The sequence below is a fragment of the Symphalangus syndactylus genome, chromosome 3 (genome assembly GCF_028878055.3).
Source record: "Symphalangus syndactylus isolate Jambi chromosome 3, NHGRI_mSymSyn1-v2.1_pri, whole genome shotgun sequence".
Lineage (NCBI taxonomy): Eukaryota > Metazoa > Chordata > Mammalia > Primates > Hylobatidae > Symphalangus > Symphalangus syndactylus.
Window position 1 is genome coordinate 50,362,860 of NC_072425.2, and position 20,892 is coordinate 50,383,751.

Sequence of the window (20,892 nt, forward strand, 5' to 3'; positions counted from 1 at the left end):
AGAAAAAAATCAAAATCCATGGCCAAGTGTAGTGGCACACGCCTGTAATCCCAATGCTTTGGGAAGCTGAGGTGGGAGGACTGTCTGAGGCGAGGAGGAGTTCAAGACCAGCCTGAACAACATAGCAAGACCCCATCTCTAAAATAAAAACAAAAGGCCGGGTGCAGTGGCTCACGCCAGTAATCCCAGCACTTTGGGAGGCCGAGGTGGGTGGATCACGAGGTCAGGAGATCGAGACCGTCCTGGCTAACACAGTGAAACCCCGTCTCTACTAAAAATACAAAAAAAAAAAAAAAAAAAGAGCCAGGTGTGGTGGCGGGCGCCTGTAATCCCACCTACTCAGGAGGCTGAAGCAGGAGAATCGCTTGAATCCAGGAGGCGGAAGTTGCAGCGAGCCGAGATCGCGCCACTGCACTCCAGCCTGGGCAACAAAGCGAGACTCTGTCTCAAAAAAAAAAAAAAAAAAGTTAAAGCTTTAGCCAAGCGTAGTGGTGCACAACTGTAGTCTTAGCTACTCAGGAGGCTGAAGCAGGACAATTGCTTGAGCCCAGAAGTTTGAGGTTGCAGTGAGCTATTATTGTGCCACTATTTCAGCCTAGGCAACAGGGCAAGACCCTGTCTCTTAAAAAAAAAAAAAATCCAAAATTGCAAAACTATACTATCTAAATATACAGGTTTTAACAAAAAATGATTGCAATATGCAAAGAAATAAGAACATATAACTCACTCAGGAAAAAAAGGGAGTCAACAGAGTCTCTGAATGTTCCCAGATGTTGAATATAGCAGACAAAAACTTCAAAGCAGATACTATAAATATGTTCAAAGAACTAAACGAATCCATGTTTAAAGAGTTAGAGGAGACCAGGTGTGGTGGCTTACACCTGTAATCCCAGAACTTTTGGAGACCGAGGATTGCCTGAGCCCAGGAGTTTGAGACCAGCCTAGACAACAGTGAGACCCCACTTCGTAAAAAAGGAAAGTATGGGCCAGGTGTGGTGACTTACGCCTATAATCTCAGCACTTTGGGAGGCCGAGGCGGGCAGATCACTTGGGGTCAGGAGTTCGAGACCAGCCTGGCCAACATGGTGAAACCCTGTCTCTACTAAAAATACAAAAATCAGTCGGGCGTGGTGGCCCACACCTAGTCCCAGCTACTTGGGAGGCTGAGAATCACTTGAAACCAGGAGGTGGAGGTTACAGTGAGCCAAGACCATGCCACTGCACTCCAGCCTGAGTGACAGAGAAAGACTGCGTCTCCAAAAAAAAAAAGTATGTTAATTACTCAGTGAATAGGAAATTTCAAATAGAATATAAAAATTATAAAAAAGAAACGTGGAAATGCTGCAGTTAAAAATTCGGTAATCAAAATCAACAGTCCACTAAAATGACAACACAGACAATTTAAGATGAACAAAGAAAGAAACAGTAACCTTGAAGACAAATAAATAGAAATTATTCAAACAAAAGCATAGAAAACAATTGGCAAAAAATAAAATAAAATAAAATAAACAGCTCCTCAGAGATGTATGAGACATTATCAAGTGTAAAAAACTTACCTATGGCTGGGCGCAGTGGCTCATGCCTATAATCCCAGCACTCTGGGAGGCCGAAGCAGGCGGATCACGAGGTCAGGAGTTCGAGACCAGCCTGGCCAACATGGTGAAACCCTCCGTCTCTACTAAAAATACAAAAATTAGCTGGGCATGGTGGCACACGCCTGTAATTCCAGCTACTCGGGAGACTGAGGCAGGAGAACTGCTTGAACTCGGGAGGTGGAGGTTGCAGCGAGCTGAGATTGCGCCACTGAATTCTAGCCTGGGTGACAGAGCAAGACTCTGTCGGGGGGTGGGAGGGGGGTAGCGGGGAATATACCTATAATGAGAGTCTCAAAAGGAGTAAAGAGACAGTAAAAATATTTGAAGAAATAATGGTCAAAAACTTCCCAAACGTGATGAAAAGCATTAATCTACAGAAACAAGAAGCTCAACAAACCCCAAGTAAAATAAAAAAAGACATTCACACCTACACACATCATAGCATAGTCAAACTATCAGAGAGTTGGGCTATTTTTTTTTTTTTTTTTTTTTTTTTGTGAGAAAGAGTTTCGCACTTGTTGCCGAGGCTGGAGTGCAATGACACAATCTTGGCTCACTGCAACCTCCATCTCCCAGGTTCAAGCAATTCTCCTGCCTCAGCCTTCCGAGTAGCTGGGATTACAGGCGTGCACCACCATGCCCAGTTAATTTTGTATTTTTAGTACAGATGGGGTTTCACCATGTTGGTCAGGGTGGTCTCGAACTCCCATCCTCAAGCGATCCACCTGCCTCAGCCTCCCAAAGTGCTGGGATTACAGGCGTGAGCCTCTGCACCCGGCCTAAAGTTTCATTTTTAAAAGATGAAATGAGTTTTAGAGATGGATGGTGGTGACAGATACCCCACATAATAAAATGTATCTAATACTACTGAACTGTATACTTCAAAACAGTGAAAATGGTAAGTTTGTTATGTGTATTTTACCATAATTTTTTTAAATGGAAAAAAAGTGATTTGGTTTATCTATATTCATACTAAAAATGTGTCCTGAATAAACACATGTATTTGTTCAAAGAATATATTTATTAAGCACCGACTATATCCCAGGCAGCACTACGCAAACAGTGAGGAAAATTAGAATCTCATGAAACTCAAAATGGGACTAATTATCCTCATTAACTAATAACTAATAACCTACTATAGGTTTCCTACTATGGAAGAAAAAACTATTGCAATAAGAAAAAAAGAAGGATTAAGGATGCAGGCAATTTTTAAGTCCTCTGTTCCACCCAAGTTATAATTTTAATGAATCAAACTGTGTTTTTTTTTTTTTTTTCGAGATGGAGTTTCGCTCTTATTGTCCAGGCTGGAGCGCAATGGCACGATCTCAGCTCACTGCAACCTCCACCTCCCGGGTTCAAGCAAGTCTCCTGCCTCAGAATCCTGAGTAGCTGGGATTACAAGCATGTGCCACCATGCCCAGCTAATTTTGTATTTTTAGTAGAGATGGGGTTTCTCCATGTTGGTCAGGCTGGTCTCGAACTCCCGACCTCAGGTGATCCACCAGCCTTGGCCTCCCAAAGTGCTGGGATTACAGGTGTGAGCCACCGCACCAGGCCCCAAACTGTATTTTAAATGTGCCAGAAGAATTAAAAACTTTAAAAGGTTCATAGCAAAGTCTTATGTAAGGCTAACGGGTTAACAGCCACCCTCTAAAGTTCTCTGCTGTCTAAACCTTATTTAAGAACAAAGATTATCTGTACCCAGCGGGATTCTTTAGTAAGGCAAAATGATGATTAGGAAAGGTTAAGCTCCAATTTTTTTTTTTTTATTTTTGTTTTTTTAGAGATGGGGTGTTGCTATGTTGTTCAGGCTAGACTTGAACTCCTGAGCTCAAGCAATCCTCCTGCCTCAGCCTGCTGAATAGCTGGGCCTAATGGCATATGCTACTGTGCCCAGCCCATCAATAATTTTTAAAGAACAATTAAGACAACTGAAACTTAACTCCAATTTAAAATGTTTTACTAAAATTAAGTGTTAAATAGTTGTAAGCCACCTAAGATACTGCCCCCGTCATCTTTTCTTTGGCATCTCTCTTCCTTCTAACCACATCATAGATGAAACATACAAGTTCTTGCTAAGATATTCAATACCACCTCTGAAGAAATGGCTATAGATAAGCTACGAAAAACTGAAATTTAGACATTCCTACAATTATTACTCATTGTTACAAAGTACTCACCAATCTGCTATTTACCATGTTCTTAAGTCAAAGACCATTAACATTCTCCTAAAGAAGTTACAGACTTCAACAATGCTCTGCAATTTCCTGTAGGACAGGACCCTGTGAATCGGTGGCCTGTTAGGAACCCAGCCACGCAGAGCAGCAGGTGAGCGAGCATTACCACCTGAGTTCTGCCTCCTGTCAGATCAGCAGCGGCATTAGATTCTCATAGGGGTGTGAACCCTACTCTGAACTGTGCATGTGAGGGATCTAAGTTGCGCTCATTATGAGAATCTAACTAATGCCTGATGATCTGAGGTGGAATAGTTTCATCCTGAAACCATCCCCCAACCAACCCAATTCTGTGGAAAAATTGTCTTCCACAAAACCAGTCCCTGGTACTAAAAAAGGTTGGGAATTGCTGCTGTAGAGTATCTTAAAGATCTTGCTAAACATATACAGTTCATTTGTATAACAGCACCCCCAAGTCTACTTCAATAGGAGCGCAGTGCTACCCAGGAATATTTAAACAGGTGTTTTGTGTTACATGTGGTTCAGAAACCACAATGAAAAAAAAAAATGAAATAAGCTGTTTTAAACCACTATCAAGAGCTACTCCCAAACACGTATCAAGACATACACAGTGATACATGCCTAAGAACTTACCTCTTTCTCTTACAAAACAAAAACCCAGTTCAGCAATACTTACAGTCAACATTGGAGTTGTCAACAGGCCCCACGCAAAGAATTCAAGGAAGATGACAATAGCAGCATGGTACACACTTGGTCGGCCAAAGCCTTGTAGCTTAAAAAGAAAGTTATTATGAAAATTAGCAAAGAAATATAAGAAATCTATTATCTTAAAATGGTATAAAAAATGTGTAAAATAAATTTAGGGCCTACCTCTGTCATTTAAAATAAAACTTCATTCTGTGTTATCCCTGATGCCTTCACTTCCCCTAATAAGGGAAGGTGCTAAGATTATAGACTTTCGGTTGGGCGCGGTGGCTCAAGCCTGTAATCTCAGCACTTTGGGAGGCCAAGGCGGGCAGATTACAAGGTCAGGAGTTCAAGACCAGCATGGTTAACATAGTGAAACCCCACCTCTACCAAAAAATACAAAAATTAGCCAGACATGGTGGCGGGCTACTTGGTCCCAGCTACTTGGGAGGCTGAGGCAGAATTGCTTGAACCCGGGTGCCAGAGGTTGCAGTGAGCTGAAATCCCGCCACTGCACTCCAACCTGGGTGACACAGCAACTCTCTATCTCGACAGAAAAAACGATTATAGACTTTTGATCTGTCCCATCGACGCAAATCACTGGAGCTTTAGTAGAAAATCAACTGGATCTTCAAGAGACTACGGTTCCAGGACCTGACTGCTCTGTCCCTTACGAATTATGTGTTCCTTAGCAACTTAACTTCTCTAGGGCTGAAGTTTCTTTACCTACATAATAAGAGAGATGGGTATGGGTATCACATGCTCAAAGGCCTGAGGGGCAGCTCAGATGACTTTAAATCAGTATGGAGTATCTTGAGATATCCCAATTCCAGAGATGTTTAGAAGCAGAGGATGAAAAGTGTGCAATAATGTCTTTGCACACTCTTATTTATCATCTCTCCGACAGATTACTGCAATAACCTGTTAACTCTGCCTTGACTCGTTTTCCCTGTCCCCTCCAAACTTGTGGTGACATTACACTCAGAGTGAACTTTTTAAAAATACAAATCTTATTCCATCACTCCTGTGGAAAACTGCAAAAATAAAGAGCTACAAATTGCTGTCATCCCTGCACACACACATTTTCACAATATGACTTTGCTGCCAATTCCATCAAAAGGTTCAGTCTGTTTCTCCATGTCCCTAGATCAAAGCTGGTTTGACAACTTCCTCTAACCAACACTTAAGTGAAGTGAAAACATGGATTTCTGAACCTAGATTGCCAAAGATCTTCAAGACTACCACAAGAAATATCTTCCTGCCACAGGCGTATGAGAGGATAAGAAACTCTCCCTATCAAGGCCTCACAGACAAACCAGTTAACAGCCATCACCAAGTGTCAGACATAGGAGTAAGGCCATCTTAGATGACCCAATTACAATCAAGCCTGCAGGTGACTGCAGAAGCACGAGACACACTGAGAGAAATCAGTGAAGAACTCTCGCTGAGTTCTACTCAAACCACTAACCCAAAGAATTGTAATAAATGGTTGTTGTTTTGGGCCTTTAAGTATTAGAGCTGTTTCTTAATTTTTATTTTTTTGAGATGAAGTCTCACTTTGTTGCCCAGGCTGGAGTGCAGTGGCGTGATCTCAGCTTACTGCAAAGTGCTGGGATTACAGGCATGAGCCCCCATACCTGGCCCACATTCTTTTTAATAGCTAACTACTCAGTATCTCATTATATGAATGTGCCATAATTTTAACCAATCGAATACTGATAGGAGTATATGGAATTTTCACTTATTTAAAACTGCTGCAATTAACTTTTTAAATTTTGTAATAATATTAAACTTACAGAAAAGTTGCAAAAACCAAGAGTTCCTGTATATGCTTCACCCAGCTTCCCCAAATGTTAAAATCTTCTATAACCATGGTATAATTATCTAAACTAGGAAATTAGCATTGCTACAAAACTTTAATCTACATACCTTATTTGAATTTTGCCATTTTTCCCATTTTCTTTTTCTGGTTCAGAATCTAATCAAAGATTTAACACCGCATTTAGTTCTCACATTTCTTTAGGCTCTTCCAATCTAAGTCAGTTCCCAAGACTTTTATTTTTTTACTTTCATGATCTTGATACTTTCAGGGAATGCTAGTATACTCTTCACCAATAATTTTATAGTGTCCCTCAATTTGAATTAATCTAATATTCTCTCGTGATTAGACTGAGGTTATACATTTTATTTTTTAAAAATGTCACATCTCATAAAATTCACCATTTTCAAGTGCACACAAGTCAGTGGTTTTTAGAATATTCACAAGGTTATACAACCATCACCACTATCTAACTCCAGAACATGTTTATCACCCCCCAAAAGAAGCCCTACACCTATTAGGAGACATTCTTCATTTCCTTCTCCCCCTACTTCCCCTCAGAACCACTAATCTGCTTTCTGTCTCTATGGATTTGCCTATTCTGGGATCACACATAAATAGAATGAATAAATGGAATCACACAATGTGTAGCCTTTTGTGTCTAGCTTCTTCCAATCAGCATATTTTCAAGGTTCATCCATGTTGTGGCATGTATCAGTATTTCATTCAATTTTATAGGTAAATAATATTCCACTGCATCAATATACTACATTTTGTTTATCCATTCATCAGTTCATAGACACTTAGGTTGTTTCCATCTTTGGCTATTATGAATAACGCTGCTATAAGCATTGATGTACAAGTTTTTGTATGAACATGTTTCCAATTCCCTTGGCTATACACATAACGGTGAAAATGGTGGGACTATTAATATCCTTTTATTAGTATTCTAGGATAAATTTCTAGAAGTGAAGTCGCTGGGCCAAAGAATATACACATTTTAATTTAGAATCCAATTATAATTTAAAAGTTTCACTAATTATGAGTCAAAAAATACTTCATCTTATGTCACCTAACCAACTAATATCTCTAACATATAAAACGCTTCTAAAAATGTTAAGAAAAAGACTAACAGCCCAATAAAAAGATTGGCAAGAAATATGAACCAGTTCACTGAAGAAATCAAATGTCCCTTCAGTAGCCTCATTTGTAGTAAGAAAAATGCAAAATTAAGCTAAATTGAAACACTAGTTCTCAGTATCAGACATTAAAAATTCAAAAATTCAAACATCTGTAAACTTCTATTGATGATGCAATTGAAAAGAAACACAAACTGCAAATAGGAACGAAAAATGGTACACCGCTATGGAAGAAAATGTGGCAACATCTAGACAAATTACATATTTCTCCTTTGAAGCAACAATTCTACTTTATCCCTAAACAATGAGGTGCCATATGCACAAAGCTAAAACACTGTAACAGCAAAAATTAACTCTGGGCCAAGGGAAGTGGCTCACACTGATAATCACAGCACTTTGGGAGGCTGAGGCAGGCAGATCACTTGAGGTCAGGAGTTCACGACAAGCCTGGCCATTATGGTGAAACCCCATCTCTATTAAAAATACAAAAATTAGCAAGGCTTGGTGGCGGGTGCCTGTAATCCCAGCTACTAGGGAGGCTGAGGTAGGAGAATGGCTTGAACCTGGGAGGAGGAGGTTGCAGTGAGCCAAGATCACGCCATTGCACTCTAGCCTGGGCAACAAGCGCGAAACTCTGTCTCAAAAAAAAAAAAAAAAATTCGGCTAACGAATGAAGAAAGGAATAATTAACTTAGAATCCTGCCACTTCACAGCCTCACTGAAATAGTGAATCTAGGCCATGACCATTAATGGTCACTGAAATCACTGGGTAAAAGCTGACAAGGTACAAGAGAATAATCAAACTGATAACACCTGAAACCTGATCAATCATAGAGATTGATCACAGAGATCATTTGCTACATGATGTAATACAACAAAAAATACCACCACTTAAGAAGTATTCTTTGAAAAAACAAAGTGAAACAAAAAACCTGGATTCAATGCAGCCAAGACATAAACCAGTATACAGAAAATGCAGGTAAAACAAGATTGGCCTTGTTGTAGTAGGGTGATGAATATGGGGAGGTATTCCTAATAATATGTAAAGGTAACCACAAAAGAGCTTTAAACAGATTGCTAAAAAGAAAAGAACTTACAGTCTAATTAACAATTAAAAAAAAAGAACAACTTAGTCTCATTAACAATTTTGAGGGATACCTGTCCCACCATATTCTAAGACTGCATAATAATTTTTAAATGTTTTGCCAGGTGCGGTGGCTCATGCCTGTAATCCCAGCACTTTGGGAGGCCGAGGCAGGCATTTCGGGACCAGCCTGGCCAACATGGCAAAACCCCATCTCTACTAAAAATACAAAAATTAGCCAGGCGTGACGGCAAGTGCCTGTAATCCTAGCTGCTCAGGAGGCTGAGGCAGGAGAACCACTGGAACCCAGGAGGCGGAGGCTGCAGTGAGCCAAGATCACACCACTGCACTCTAGCCTGGGGGACAGAGCGAGACTCCATCTCAAATAATAATAATTTTAAAATTTTTGCTAATTTGATTTTTTAATGGTTATCTAATTTTATTTTGTATTTCCCTTACTCCCAATGAAGCTGAGCTTCTTTCCTATGATTAAGAATTTGCATTTCTTTTTCTGTGAACTGCCTATTCATCTTCTGTCAATTTTTTATTGGTGACTTTAATCTTTCATATTGATTTATAGGACCCCTTTAGAATCAATATTAAAAATATTTATACAATGCAACATCAAATTATCATTCTCAGCCAGGAGTGGTGGTGTGCACCTGTAGTCCCAGCTACTTGGAAGGATCACCTGAGCCTAGGAGTTCAAGTCCAGCCTGGGCAACACAGCAAGAACCCCATCTCTTAGGGGGGAAAAAAAATAGGCCCAGTGCAGTAGCTCATGCCAGTAATCTTAGCACTTTGTGAGGCTCAAGTGGCAGGTGGGAGATTTACTTGAGGCTAGGAGTTCAAGATGAGTATAGACAACATAGTGAGACTCGATCTCTCCAAAAAAATTAAAAATTAACCAGGCATGGTGACATGTGTCTGTAGTACCACCTCCTCAGGAGACTGAGGCAGGAAGATTGCTGGAGCTCAGGAGTTTAAGGCTGCAATGAGCTATGACTGCACCACTGCACTCTAGCCTAGGCCACAAAGTGAGACTCCAGTCTCGTTTACAAAAAAAAAAAAGTCATCATCCTCACCTACTGGCATCAATACTCTCTAAAAATAAAAGGCACAAATACACAAATGGACAATAGCTGGAGACTTCAATACTCATTTTCAGTAACTGATAGAACAATTAGAAGATCAGCAAGAAATAGAAGACTTCAGTAACACTGTACACTAACTAAACCCAACAGACATTTATTGAACACTCTTCCCAACAAGATATAAATCCTCATGTGCACATGAGAAGACTATAAAACAAGTCTGAATAAATTTAAAAGGAGTTAATTTAGACTAACTATGTTCTTGACCACAAAGAATGAAATTAGACATCATTAACATAAGAAAATTTGGAAAATTCATGAATATTAAAATATTAAAACATACTCCTGAGTAACAGATAAAAGAAATCACAACGAAAGTTACAAAACTTTCATTTGAACAAAAATGAAAATGCGACACACCAGTTGAATGCAGCTTAAAGCAGCGCTTAACAGGAAGCGTACAGCTGTAGATATGTGGTTATAAAAGATCTCAAATCAATAATTTAACTTTCCACCGTAAGAAACTAGAAGAGAGCAAACTAAACTCAAAGCAAGGAAAGAAAGTAAGATCAGAGCAGATACAAACGTGATACAGAACAGAAAAGCAATACAGAAAAATCAACAAAATCAGGTCGGGTGCAGTGTGAGCCTAGCACTTTGGGAGGTCAAGGCGGGCAGAACACTTGAACCCAAGAGTTAAAGACCAGCTTGGGCAACATGGTGAAACCCTGTCTCTACTAAAAATACAAAAAAGAAAAAGTTTACCTAAGCATGGTGGCACATACACCTATAGTCCCAGCTATTTGGGAGGCTGCAGTGAGAGAATCGCCTGAGTCCAGGAAGTTGAGGCTGCAATAAGCCATGATCATACCACTGTACTCCAGTCTGGGAGAAGGCTGTGAAACCTTGCCTTAAAAAAAAAAAAAAAAAAAAAAAAAAAAAAAAAAAAAAAAGGAGGCCAGGCGCAGTGGCCTGTAATCCCAGCACTTTGGGAGGCCGAGGCAGGCGGATCACGAGGTCAGGAGGTCGAGACCATCCTGGCTAACATGGTAAAACCCCATCTCTACTAAAAATTAAAAATAAAAAAAATTAGCCAGGCATGGTAGTGGACACCTGTAGTCCCAGCTACTCGGGAGGCTGAGGCAGGAGAAATCACTTGAACCCAGGAGGCGGGGGAGCTTGCAGTGAGCAGAGATCGTGCCACTGCAATCCAGCCTGGGCAACAGAGCGAGACTCCATCTCAAAAAAAAAAACAAAAACAAAAACAAAAACAGAAAAAGGAAAGGGAAGAGAAAATCAACAAAATCAAAAACTGATTTAATGAAAATATCAAACTAACGGACAAACCAAGAAAACAGAAGACCTGAATTACTAATACCAGAAATGAAAGAGAAGATAATAATGGTCAACCTTACAGAAATAGAAAGGATTATAAGGGAGTCTTATAGACAATTAGCCAACAAACTGGATAAATGAAATACAAAGGACAAACTCCTAGAAACACATAACCTACTAAAAATGAATCATGAAAAAACAGAAAATATAAATAGACCTATAACTAGTAAGGAGACAGAATCAGTAATCAAAAACCTCCCAGAATTCCAGCAGAGTTAAAGAATTAAAACTCTACCCAAGACATGAAGAGGAAGGAGCACTTTCTAACTCACTCTCTGAAGCCAGCATTACAGTAGTTGCCCCCTTATCCAAGGGGGACACATTCCAAGACCCCTAGTGGATGCCTCGAAAAGTACCAAACCCTATACAGCTGTTCCTCGACTTACAAAGGGGTTGCGTCTCAATAAACTGACTATAAGTTGAAAATAAACTAAGTTGAAAGTCGCTTTAGACTTATGATATATTCAACCTATGATGGGCTCATCCAGACAACCCAATCATAAGTAGAGGTGCATACTCAATGCATATTGCTTTTGCATCAAGGTAAAGTTGAAAAATCTTAAGTCCAACCATCAAATTTGGGACGATCTATATATACTGTTTTTTCCTACACACACCTATGTTGAATTTAATTTTTAATTAGGCACAGTCCTCTTGTGCTTTTGGTCATTATTAAATAAAATAAGGGCTACTTGAACACAAGCACTGTGATACTGCAGTCCATCCGATAACTGATGGCTGACTAACAGATGGACAGCATATAGAGTGTAAATGCTGGATGAAGGGATGGAGCAAGATGGCACAGTATTTCATCATACTACTCAGAATGTGACGTGCAACTTAAAACTGATGAATTTTTATTTCTGGAATTTTCCATTTAGGATTATCAAACTTCTGTCCACTTCGGGTACCTGAAAACCATGGAAAGCGAAACCATAGAAAGCAAAATCACAGATCAGGGAGTACTGCCATACTCTAAAAAAGCCAGACAGGCCAGGCGCGGTGTTCATGCTTGTAATCCCAGCACTTTGGGAGGCCGAGGCGGGCGGATCACGAGGTCAGGAGATCGAGACCACGGTGAAACCTCGTCTCTATTAAAAATACAAAAAATTAACCGGGTGTGGTGGCGGGCGCCTGTAGTCCCAGCTACTCAGAGAGGCTGAGGCAGGAGAATGGTGTGAACCTGGGAGGCGGAGCTTGCAGTGAGCCAAGATTGCGCCACTGCACTCCAGCCTGGGTGACAGAGTGAGACTCCGTCCCCCCAAAAAAAAAAAAAAAAAAAAAAAAACACAGACAAAGACACTACAAGAAAACTATAGGGCCAGGCACAGTGGCTCATGCCTGTAATCCCAGCACTTTGGGAGGCCGAGGTGGGTGGATCACAAGGTCAAGAGTTCAACACCAGCCTGGCCACCATAGTGAAACCACACCTCTTCTAAGAATACAAAAATTAGCTGGGCGTGGTAGTGCGTGCCTGTAATCCCAGCTACTCAGGAGACTGAGGCAAGAAAATTGCTTGAATCTGGGAGGCGGAGGTTGCAGTGAGCTGAGATCACGCCACTGCACTCTAGCCTGGGTGACAGAGCAAGACTCCATCTCAAAAAAAGAAAAAAAAAAGAAAAGAAAACTACAGACCAATTTTCCTTATGCACATTGATGCAAAAATCCTCAATAAAATATTAGCATACCAAATTCAACAGTTTATTACGCAGTTTATTATGGTTATACACCACAACCAAGGACTTATTCTAAGAATATCATAACAGTTCACCCATGAAAACCAATCAATGTAATACAACACATTAAAATAAAGAGGAAAACCCCACATAATCATCTTAATTGATGCAGTAAAAGCATCTGACAAAATTCAACACACTTTCATAATAAAAACACTTAGAAAACTAAGAAAAGAATAAAATTATCTCAAATAATACAGGCCAAATATGAAAAACCCACACTTCACATCATATTCAATGGGGAAAGGCTGGAAACCTTTCCTCTAAGATCAGAAACAAGACAAAGATGCGCACTTTCCCCACTTCTATTCAGTATAATACAATACTGGAAATTCTAGCCAGAGTAATATGGCAAGAAAAAGAAAGAAAAGGCATTCAAACTGGAAATGAAGAAGTAAAATTATCTCTGTTCGCTGGTGACAAGATCTCATAAGTAGAAGACACTAAAAATTCCACACACAAAAAACCTGTTACAACTAATAAATTAATTTAACAAAGTTACAAGATACAAAATCAACATTAAAAATCAGCTGCATTTCTATGCACTAAAGATTAACAATTTTAAAATGAAACTTAAAAAAATTCAAATTGGGCTGAGTGCAGTGACTTACACCTGTAATCCTAATGTTTTGGGAGGCCAAGGCAGGAAGACAGCTTGAGCTCAGGAATTTGAGGCCCTCCCAGGCGACATAGTGAGACCTTGTCTCTACTAATAAACAAAAAATGGCTGGGCACAGTGGCTCACGCCTGTAATCCCAGCATTTTGGGAAGCCAAGGCAGGCAGATCACGTGAGGCTGGGAGTCTGAGGCCAGCCTGACCAACATGGTGAAAACCTGTCTCTACTAAAAATACAAAATTAGCTGGGTGTGGTGGTGCCTGCCTGTAATCCCAGCTACGTGGGAGTCTGAGGCAGGAGAATCGCTTGAACCTGCGAGGCAGGGGTTGTGGTGAGCCAAGATTGCGCCACTGCACTCCAGCCTGGGCAACGAGAGCGAAACTGTGTCTCAAAAAAAAATAATAATCAAAAAACTTAGCCAGACGTGCTGGCGCACACCTGTGGTCCCATCTACTCAGGAGGCTGAGGCGGGAGGATCACTTGAAACTGGGAGTTCAAGTTTGCAGTGAGCTATGATCACCCCACTGCACTCCAGCCTGGGCAACAGTGACACCCAGCCTCAAAAAAAAAAAAAATTCCAGTTGCAATAGCATCATAAAGAATAAGATACTTAGGAACAAATTTAACCAAGAAGGCGAATGACCTCTATGCTTAAAACTGTAAGACACTGTTGAAAGAAATTAAAGAAGGTATAAATAAACATAAAGACATCCCATGTTCACGGATTTAAAGACTTAATATAGTTAAGGTATCACTGTTACCAAAAGTGATCTGCAGATTCAATGCCAGTCCTATCAAAATTCCAATGATGCTTCTTGCAAGAATAGAAAACTCCATCCTAAAATTTATACAGAATCTTAAGGGACCCCCAATAGCCAAAACAATCTTGAAAAAGAAAAAAAGTTATCTCGCACTTTCTGAATTCAGAACCTACTATAAACATATCGCAATCAAAACAGTGTGGTTCTGGCATAAAAACAGACATATAGACCAATGGAATAAAAAGCCCAAGCGGGCGTGGTGGTGTGTGCCTGTATTTCTACCTACTGAGGAAGCTTAGATAGGAGAATCACTTGAGCCCAGGAGTTCAAGTCCAGCCTGGGCAACATGGCAAAGCCCAGTCTTTTTTTTTTTTTTTTTTTTTTGAGACAGAGTCTCGCTCTGTCACCCAGGCTGGAGTGCAGTGGCATGATCTCCACTCAATGCAAGCGTGGTCCACCTCCCGGGTTCACGCCATTTTCCTGCCTCAGCCTCCCGAGTAGCTGGGACTACAGGCGCCCGCCACCACGCCCGGCTAATTTTTTGTATTTTTAGTAGAGACGGGGTTTCACCATGTTAGCCAGGATGGTCTCGATCTCCTGACCTCGTGATCCACCCGCCTCGGCCTCCCGAAGTGCTGGGATTACAGGCATGAGCCACCGCGCCCGGCCTAGTCTTTTAAAACAATAAATTAAAAGCCTGGAAATAAAAAGCCCAGAAGTAAATACATATATGTCACAAATGATATGCAACAAGGGTACCAAGACCATTTAATCAGAAAGGAAAGACAGTCTTTCAGCAAATGGTGATGGAAAAACTGGATATCCACATTAGAAAGAATGAAGTTGGATCGCTACCCTAAACCATATATAAAAGTTAATTCAAAATGGACCAAAAATAACATAAAAGCAAAACCTATGAAACTGTTAGAAGAAAACATGGAGGAAAGCTTCCTGGTATTTGGATTTGACAATGACTTCTTGGATATGGCACCAAAAGAACAGCCAATAAAAGAAAAAATACATAAATCAAACTTCATCAAAATGAAAAACCTTCGTATACCAAAGGACACTATCAAGACAGTGAAAAGGCAATCTACAGAATGGCACAAAATACATGCAAATCACATATCTGATAAGAGATTAATACCTAGAATATATAATAAACTTTTTCAACTCACAGACAAAATAACAACCCAATTAAAAACAGGCAAGGAAACTGAATAGACCTCTCTAAAAGAGATACACAAATGGCCAAGAAGCACATGAAAAGATACATACAGGCCGGGCGCGGTGGCTCATGTATGTATGTAATCCCAGCACTTTGGGAGGCCGAGGCAGACGGATCACTTGAGATCAGGAGTTTGAAACCACCCTGGCCAACATGGTGAAACCCTGACTCTAGTAAAAATACAACAATTGGCCAGGCATGGTGGCGCATGCCTGTGTTCCCAGCTACTCTGGAGGCTGAAGCAGGAGAATTGCTTGAATCCGGGAGGTGGAGTTTGCAGTGAGCCGAGATTGCACTACTGCACTCCTGCCTAAGAGACAGAGCAAAAATCTGTCCCCCGCAAAAAAAAAGAAAGAAAAAGAAAAAAGAAAAGATACACATCACTAATCATTAGGAAAATGCAAATCAAAACCATAATGAGATATCACCATATACTCATTAGGATGGCTACTGTCTTAATCTCTTTTGTGCTGCTATAACAGGATACTTGAGACTGGGTAGTTTATAAATAACAGAAATTTATTTTCTCACAGTTTTGAAGGCAGGGAAGTCCAAAACAAGGTGTTAGCATCTGGGGTGGACAGTCTTACAGCATCCTCACAAAGCAGAAGGTGGAAGGGCAAAAGAGGGTGAGCCCTCTCCCACAAGCCCTTTTTAATAGCAGCATTAATCCATTGATAATGGTGTAGCCCTCATGACATAAACCCTTTGCAAAAGGCGCCACCTCCCAATACTCCTGCACTGGGAATTAAGTTCCCAACACATGAATTTTGGGAGACACATTCAGACTACAGCAGCTGTGATTTTTTTCTTAAATAAGAAAATAAGTGCTGGCAAGGATGTGAAGAAATTAGAAGCCTTGGGTTGGGGGGAGCGGGAAGGGACAGCATTAGGAGATATACCTAATGCTAAATGACGAGTTAATGGGTGCAGCAAACCAACATGGCACATGGATACATATGTAACAAACCTGCACATTGTGCACATGTACCTAAAACCTAAAGTATAATAATAATAAAAAAAAAAGAAAAAAAAAGAAATTAGAAGCCTTGCACACTGTCGGTAGGAATGTAAAATGGTGCAGCCCCTACGGAAAACAGTTTGGCAGGTACTCAAAAAATTAAAAATAGAATTACTCCATGACCCAGCAATTCCACTTTTGGGTATCTATTCAAAAGAAACAATAGCAGGGACTTGAACAGATTTTTATATACCCAAATTCACCACAGAATTCTCTTCACAATAGCCAAACAGTAGAAGCAACCCAAGTGTTCAACTTATGAATGTTTAAACAAAATATGGTACATATATACAATGGAATATCATTCAACCTTAAAAAAAAAAGGAAACTGACTGTCACAACATGGATGAACGTTAAGGACATTGTAGTAAGTGAAATAAGCCAGTCACAGCCGGGCATGGTGGCTCATGCCTGTAATCCCAGCACTTTGGAAGGCTGAAGCAGGTGGATCACCTGAGGTCAGGAGTTCAAGATCAGCGTGGCCAACATGGCACAAACCCATCTCTACTAAAATACAAAAAAATTAGCCGGGCGTGGTGGCAGGCGCCTGTAATCCCAGCTACTTGGGAGGCTGAGGCAAGAGAATTACTTGAACCTGGCAGGCGGAGGTTGCAGTGAGCCGAGATCGTGCCATTGCACTCCAGCCTGGGCAACAAGAGTGAAATAGAAATGGAAATGGAAAGGAAAGGAGCCAGTCACAAAAAATCAAATATGGCATAATTTCACTTATATGAGGTATCTACAGTAATTAAATTCCTAGACAGTAAGTAGAATAGTGACTACCAGGGGCTAGGGAGTTATTGCTTAATGGGCACAGAGTTCAGTTTGGGATGACTAAAAAATTCTAGAGACAGACAGTGGTAATGAGTACACAACAATGTGAATGTATTTAATGCTACTGAACTGAAACTTTAAAAACTATGTTATGTATATATACTAAAATAAAAATAAGTAACTCAAAATACATCATGCATTAAAAATAAAATGCAAAACTATTAGCTTCTAGAGGATTATCAGGAGAAAATATAAGTGACCTTGGTCACATGGTTTCAAGGTAAGTCTGTAGGTACAAGACTAAAGTCATGCCACATGCAAGAAAAAGTTGATATACTGGACTTCACTAAAATTAAAAAAACTGCTCTGCAAAAGACACTGGTAAGTGAATGAAAAGATAAGCCACAGATTGGAAGAAAGTATCTGCAACAATCTTATCTGATAAAGAACTTAAATCAAGAACATAGAAAGCGCTCTTACAAGTCACTAATACAACAACCCAATTAAAAAATGGGCAAATGATCTGAGAAAATGGAGAGACGGAGGGTGACAGTTAATGGATAGATATAGGGACTCTTTTTGGGGAGATGAAAATGTTCTAGAATTAGACAGTGATAGTTCTACAACACCGTGAACATATATTAAAAGACCAAACTGTATACTTTTAAAATGATTAAATATATGGTATGTGAATATTATCTCGATTTTTAAAATGCAATAGAGAGAGAAGAGAGCAGAGATTCTTTTTCTGCCTCTGGAATACTTTAACTACTTTAACTGTATGTGAAGCCTAGAACTGTCAGAGGCGTGTGAACCAGAGCAACTCCATCTTGAACAGGAGCTGGGTAAATGAGACTGAAACCTACTGGGCTGTTTTCCCAGACAGTTAAGGAATTCTAACTCACAGGATGAAGATAGGGAGCACAAGATACAGGTCATAAAGACCTTGCTGATAAAGCAGGTTACAGTAAAGAAGCTGGCTAAAACCCACCAAAAACAAGACAGAAACGAGAGTGATCTCTGGTCATCCTCACTGCTATACTCCCACCAGCGCCACCACAGTTTACAAATGCCATGGCAATGTCAGGAAGTTACCCTATAGGTCTAAAAAGGGGAGGCATGAATAATCCACCCCTTGTTTAGCACATAATCAAGAAATAGCCATAAAAATGGGCACCAGCAGCCCTCAGGGCTGCTCTGTCTATAGAGTAGCCATTCTTTTGTTCCTCTACTTTCCTAATAAACTTGCTTTCACTTTAGGGACTTGCCCTGAATTCTTTCTTGTTCAAGGTCTATCCAGGAATCCTCTCTTGGAGTCTGGATTGGGACCCCTTTCCTGTAACTGAACTACGGCAGCCATCTTGAGACCATGAGAGCCAGACAAATCAACACATTGAAGATGGAAAGAACCTGGTCCTTGACACAAAATCAAGGACCAATCCTGGAACTGTCTTTCCATCAGATTTCTTGTTAAATAAGGTAATAAATCCCAATCATAAACAAGAAAAAGGGGGAGGGGTGACAGGACCGCAACAGTCTCCTCAAAGATGATATACAGATGGCAAATATGCCTATAAAAAGATGTTCATTGCCGGGCGCAGTGGCTCATGCCTGTAATCCCAGGACTTTGGGAGGCCCAGGCGGGCGGATCACCTGAGGCCAGGAGTTCAAGACCAGCCTGGCCAACATGGTGAAACCCCATCTCTACTAAAAATACAAAAAAATTTGCTGGTTGTGATGGCAGACGCCTGTAATCCTAGCTACTTGGGAGGCTGAGGCAGATCGCTTGAAACCGGAAGGCGGAGGTTGCAGTGAGCCAAGATCGCGCCACTGCACTCCAGCCTAGGCGACAGAGTGAGACTCCGTTTCAAAAACAACAACAAAAAAATCAGCCAGTGTTTGAGGGTCCTCTTTTCTATTGCGGTTGACCCCACATGAAAGGGCAAAACTCCGTCTCAAAAAAAAAAGAAAAGATGTTCATTATGTGTCACTTTTAAAATGCAAATGTCACTTTTAAAATGTCATTTTAAAATGCAAATTAAAACAATGAGATTGTTAGAAGGATGGATCTGAAATGCATATTGCTAAATGAAAGAAGCAAGTCTGAAAGGCTACAATGTGTAAGATACCATTTAAAGGGCATTCTGGAAAAAGCAAAACTATAGATAGTACCAGATCAGTGGTAGCTGGAGTTGGAGGGCAGGGTTAAATGGATGAAGCACAAGACACTTTCAGGTAGTAAAATTGTTCTGTACGATATTTTAATGATAGGTAAACAGCACCACGCATTTTTCAAAACCAGCAGAACTTCAGAGAACAAGAGTGAGCCTTGGTACATATTAACTTTTAGAAAACATTTCAGAGGTGGGGAATCCCAGGATGGAATGCAGAATGCAGCAGAAGAATCTAATTGTAGTACAAACACATGAAACAACCTCACTAAAGGGGGTATGGGGAAAGGCAGTGATCCAAGTAACTCTGGGAAATAGTGGAGTCATTTTTTTTTTTACTTGGAAGCTGGAATTTCATCATAGGCAACAAATATTACGTTTTCTTTTTTTTTTCTTTTAAGACTGGAGGCAAAAAAGCTGCACATAAATGAAACTGGCTCAATTTCCCCATAGAAATTATATTTACAGGTCTTTGAATAAACATAGAAACTGACCCTTCCAGTTTTAAAACCTAAAACTTGTATTTGTCTCCAGCGAGTTCTTTCCTCAGGAAAGGGACCCTCAAGCAATGGACTGAAACTCACCAAATCACCATTCGACAATGAGACCCCAGACACCTCTTTCCCCTCATACATCAGGACTGCTTCCTCATCCTTTTCCTAATTGCTGTTTTCCTCACACATAGTTACGTTCCTTTTTTCCATACACAAACTCCCCAGTTTTAGTTGGTCAAGGAGGTAGATTCGAAACTAATCTCCCATTCTCTTCAGCAGGCAACACCTAAATAAAAACGCAAAATTTTTCTCTGGCCTGGAGCAGTGGCTCACACCTGTAATCTCAGAACTTTGGGAGGCCTAGATGGGCAGATCACCTGAGGTCAGGAGTTTCAGATCAGCCTGGCCAACCTGGGGAAACCCCCCATCTCTACTAAAAATACAAAAGTAGCCAGGCGTGGTGGCACACACCTGTAATCCCAGCTACTTGGGAGGCTGAGGCAGGAGAATCACATGAACCCAGGAGGCAGAGGTTGTAGTGAGCCGAGATCGCACCATTGCACTCCAGCCTGGGCAACAAAAGTGAAACTCCATCTCAAAAAAAAGAAAAAAAAAAAAAATTGGCTTTCTATGTGGTGAGAAACAGGACCTAGATCGACCACCTGGCATTTCTGTAACTTAAACACTGTTATGCTATAGTTGAAAGTTGTACCCCATGGAAATAAAGATTAACAATTCTGAAACCATGTGTGCTATGATTGACCAATTAAATAAACTGGATGGCAGATGGTGGAAGCCAGGTTTCTCACTGCTGGAGTGGAAGGTTACAAATAAACAAGAGAAGGAAGCAAGAATGATCCATGTAATCATGGATTGGAGTTGGGCACATCATTATGAACTCATTTTTAACTTCATATAGATACAGATGGTCACAAATGGAAATACTTATAAATGTGTGTATTATATACACCTGTTTCCTCACTCTATCAGCTGAAAGAGCCTAAAAGAAATTACACCCTAGAAACTCAACAGCAATAAGCACATGTAGCGTGACATCTTGGTTTCAAATGCCATTCTCAAAT

General features: G+C 40.4%; 1 protein-coding gene across 1 annotated transcript in view; it reads right to left on the bottom strand.

Moving 5' to 3' along the window:
* The window catches only part of MFSD14B (major facilitator superfamily domain containing 14B), a 91,284-nt gene that overhangs the window by 42,146 nt on the left and 28,246 nt on the right, over positions 1 to 20,892 (bottom strand). The window contains exon 2 of the mRNA XM_055271854.2: positions 4,467 to 4,562. Within this exon, the coding sequence (XP_055127829.1) occupies positions 4,467 to 4,562 (96 nt within the window). The remainder of the gene's footprint in view (positions 1 to 4,466; positions 4,563 to 20,892) is intronic.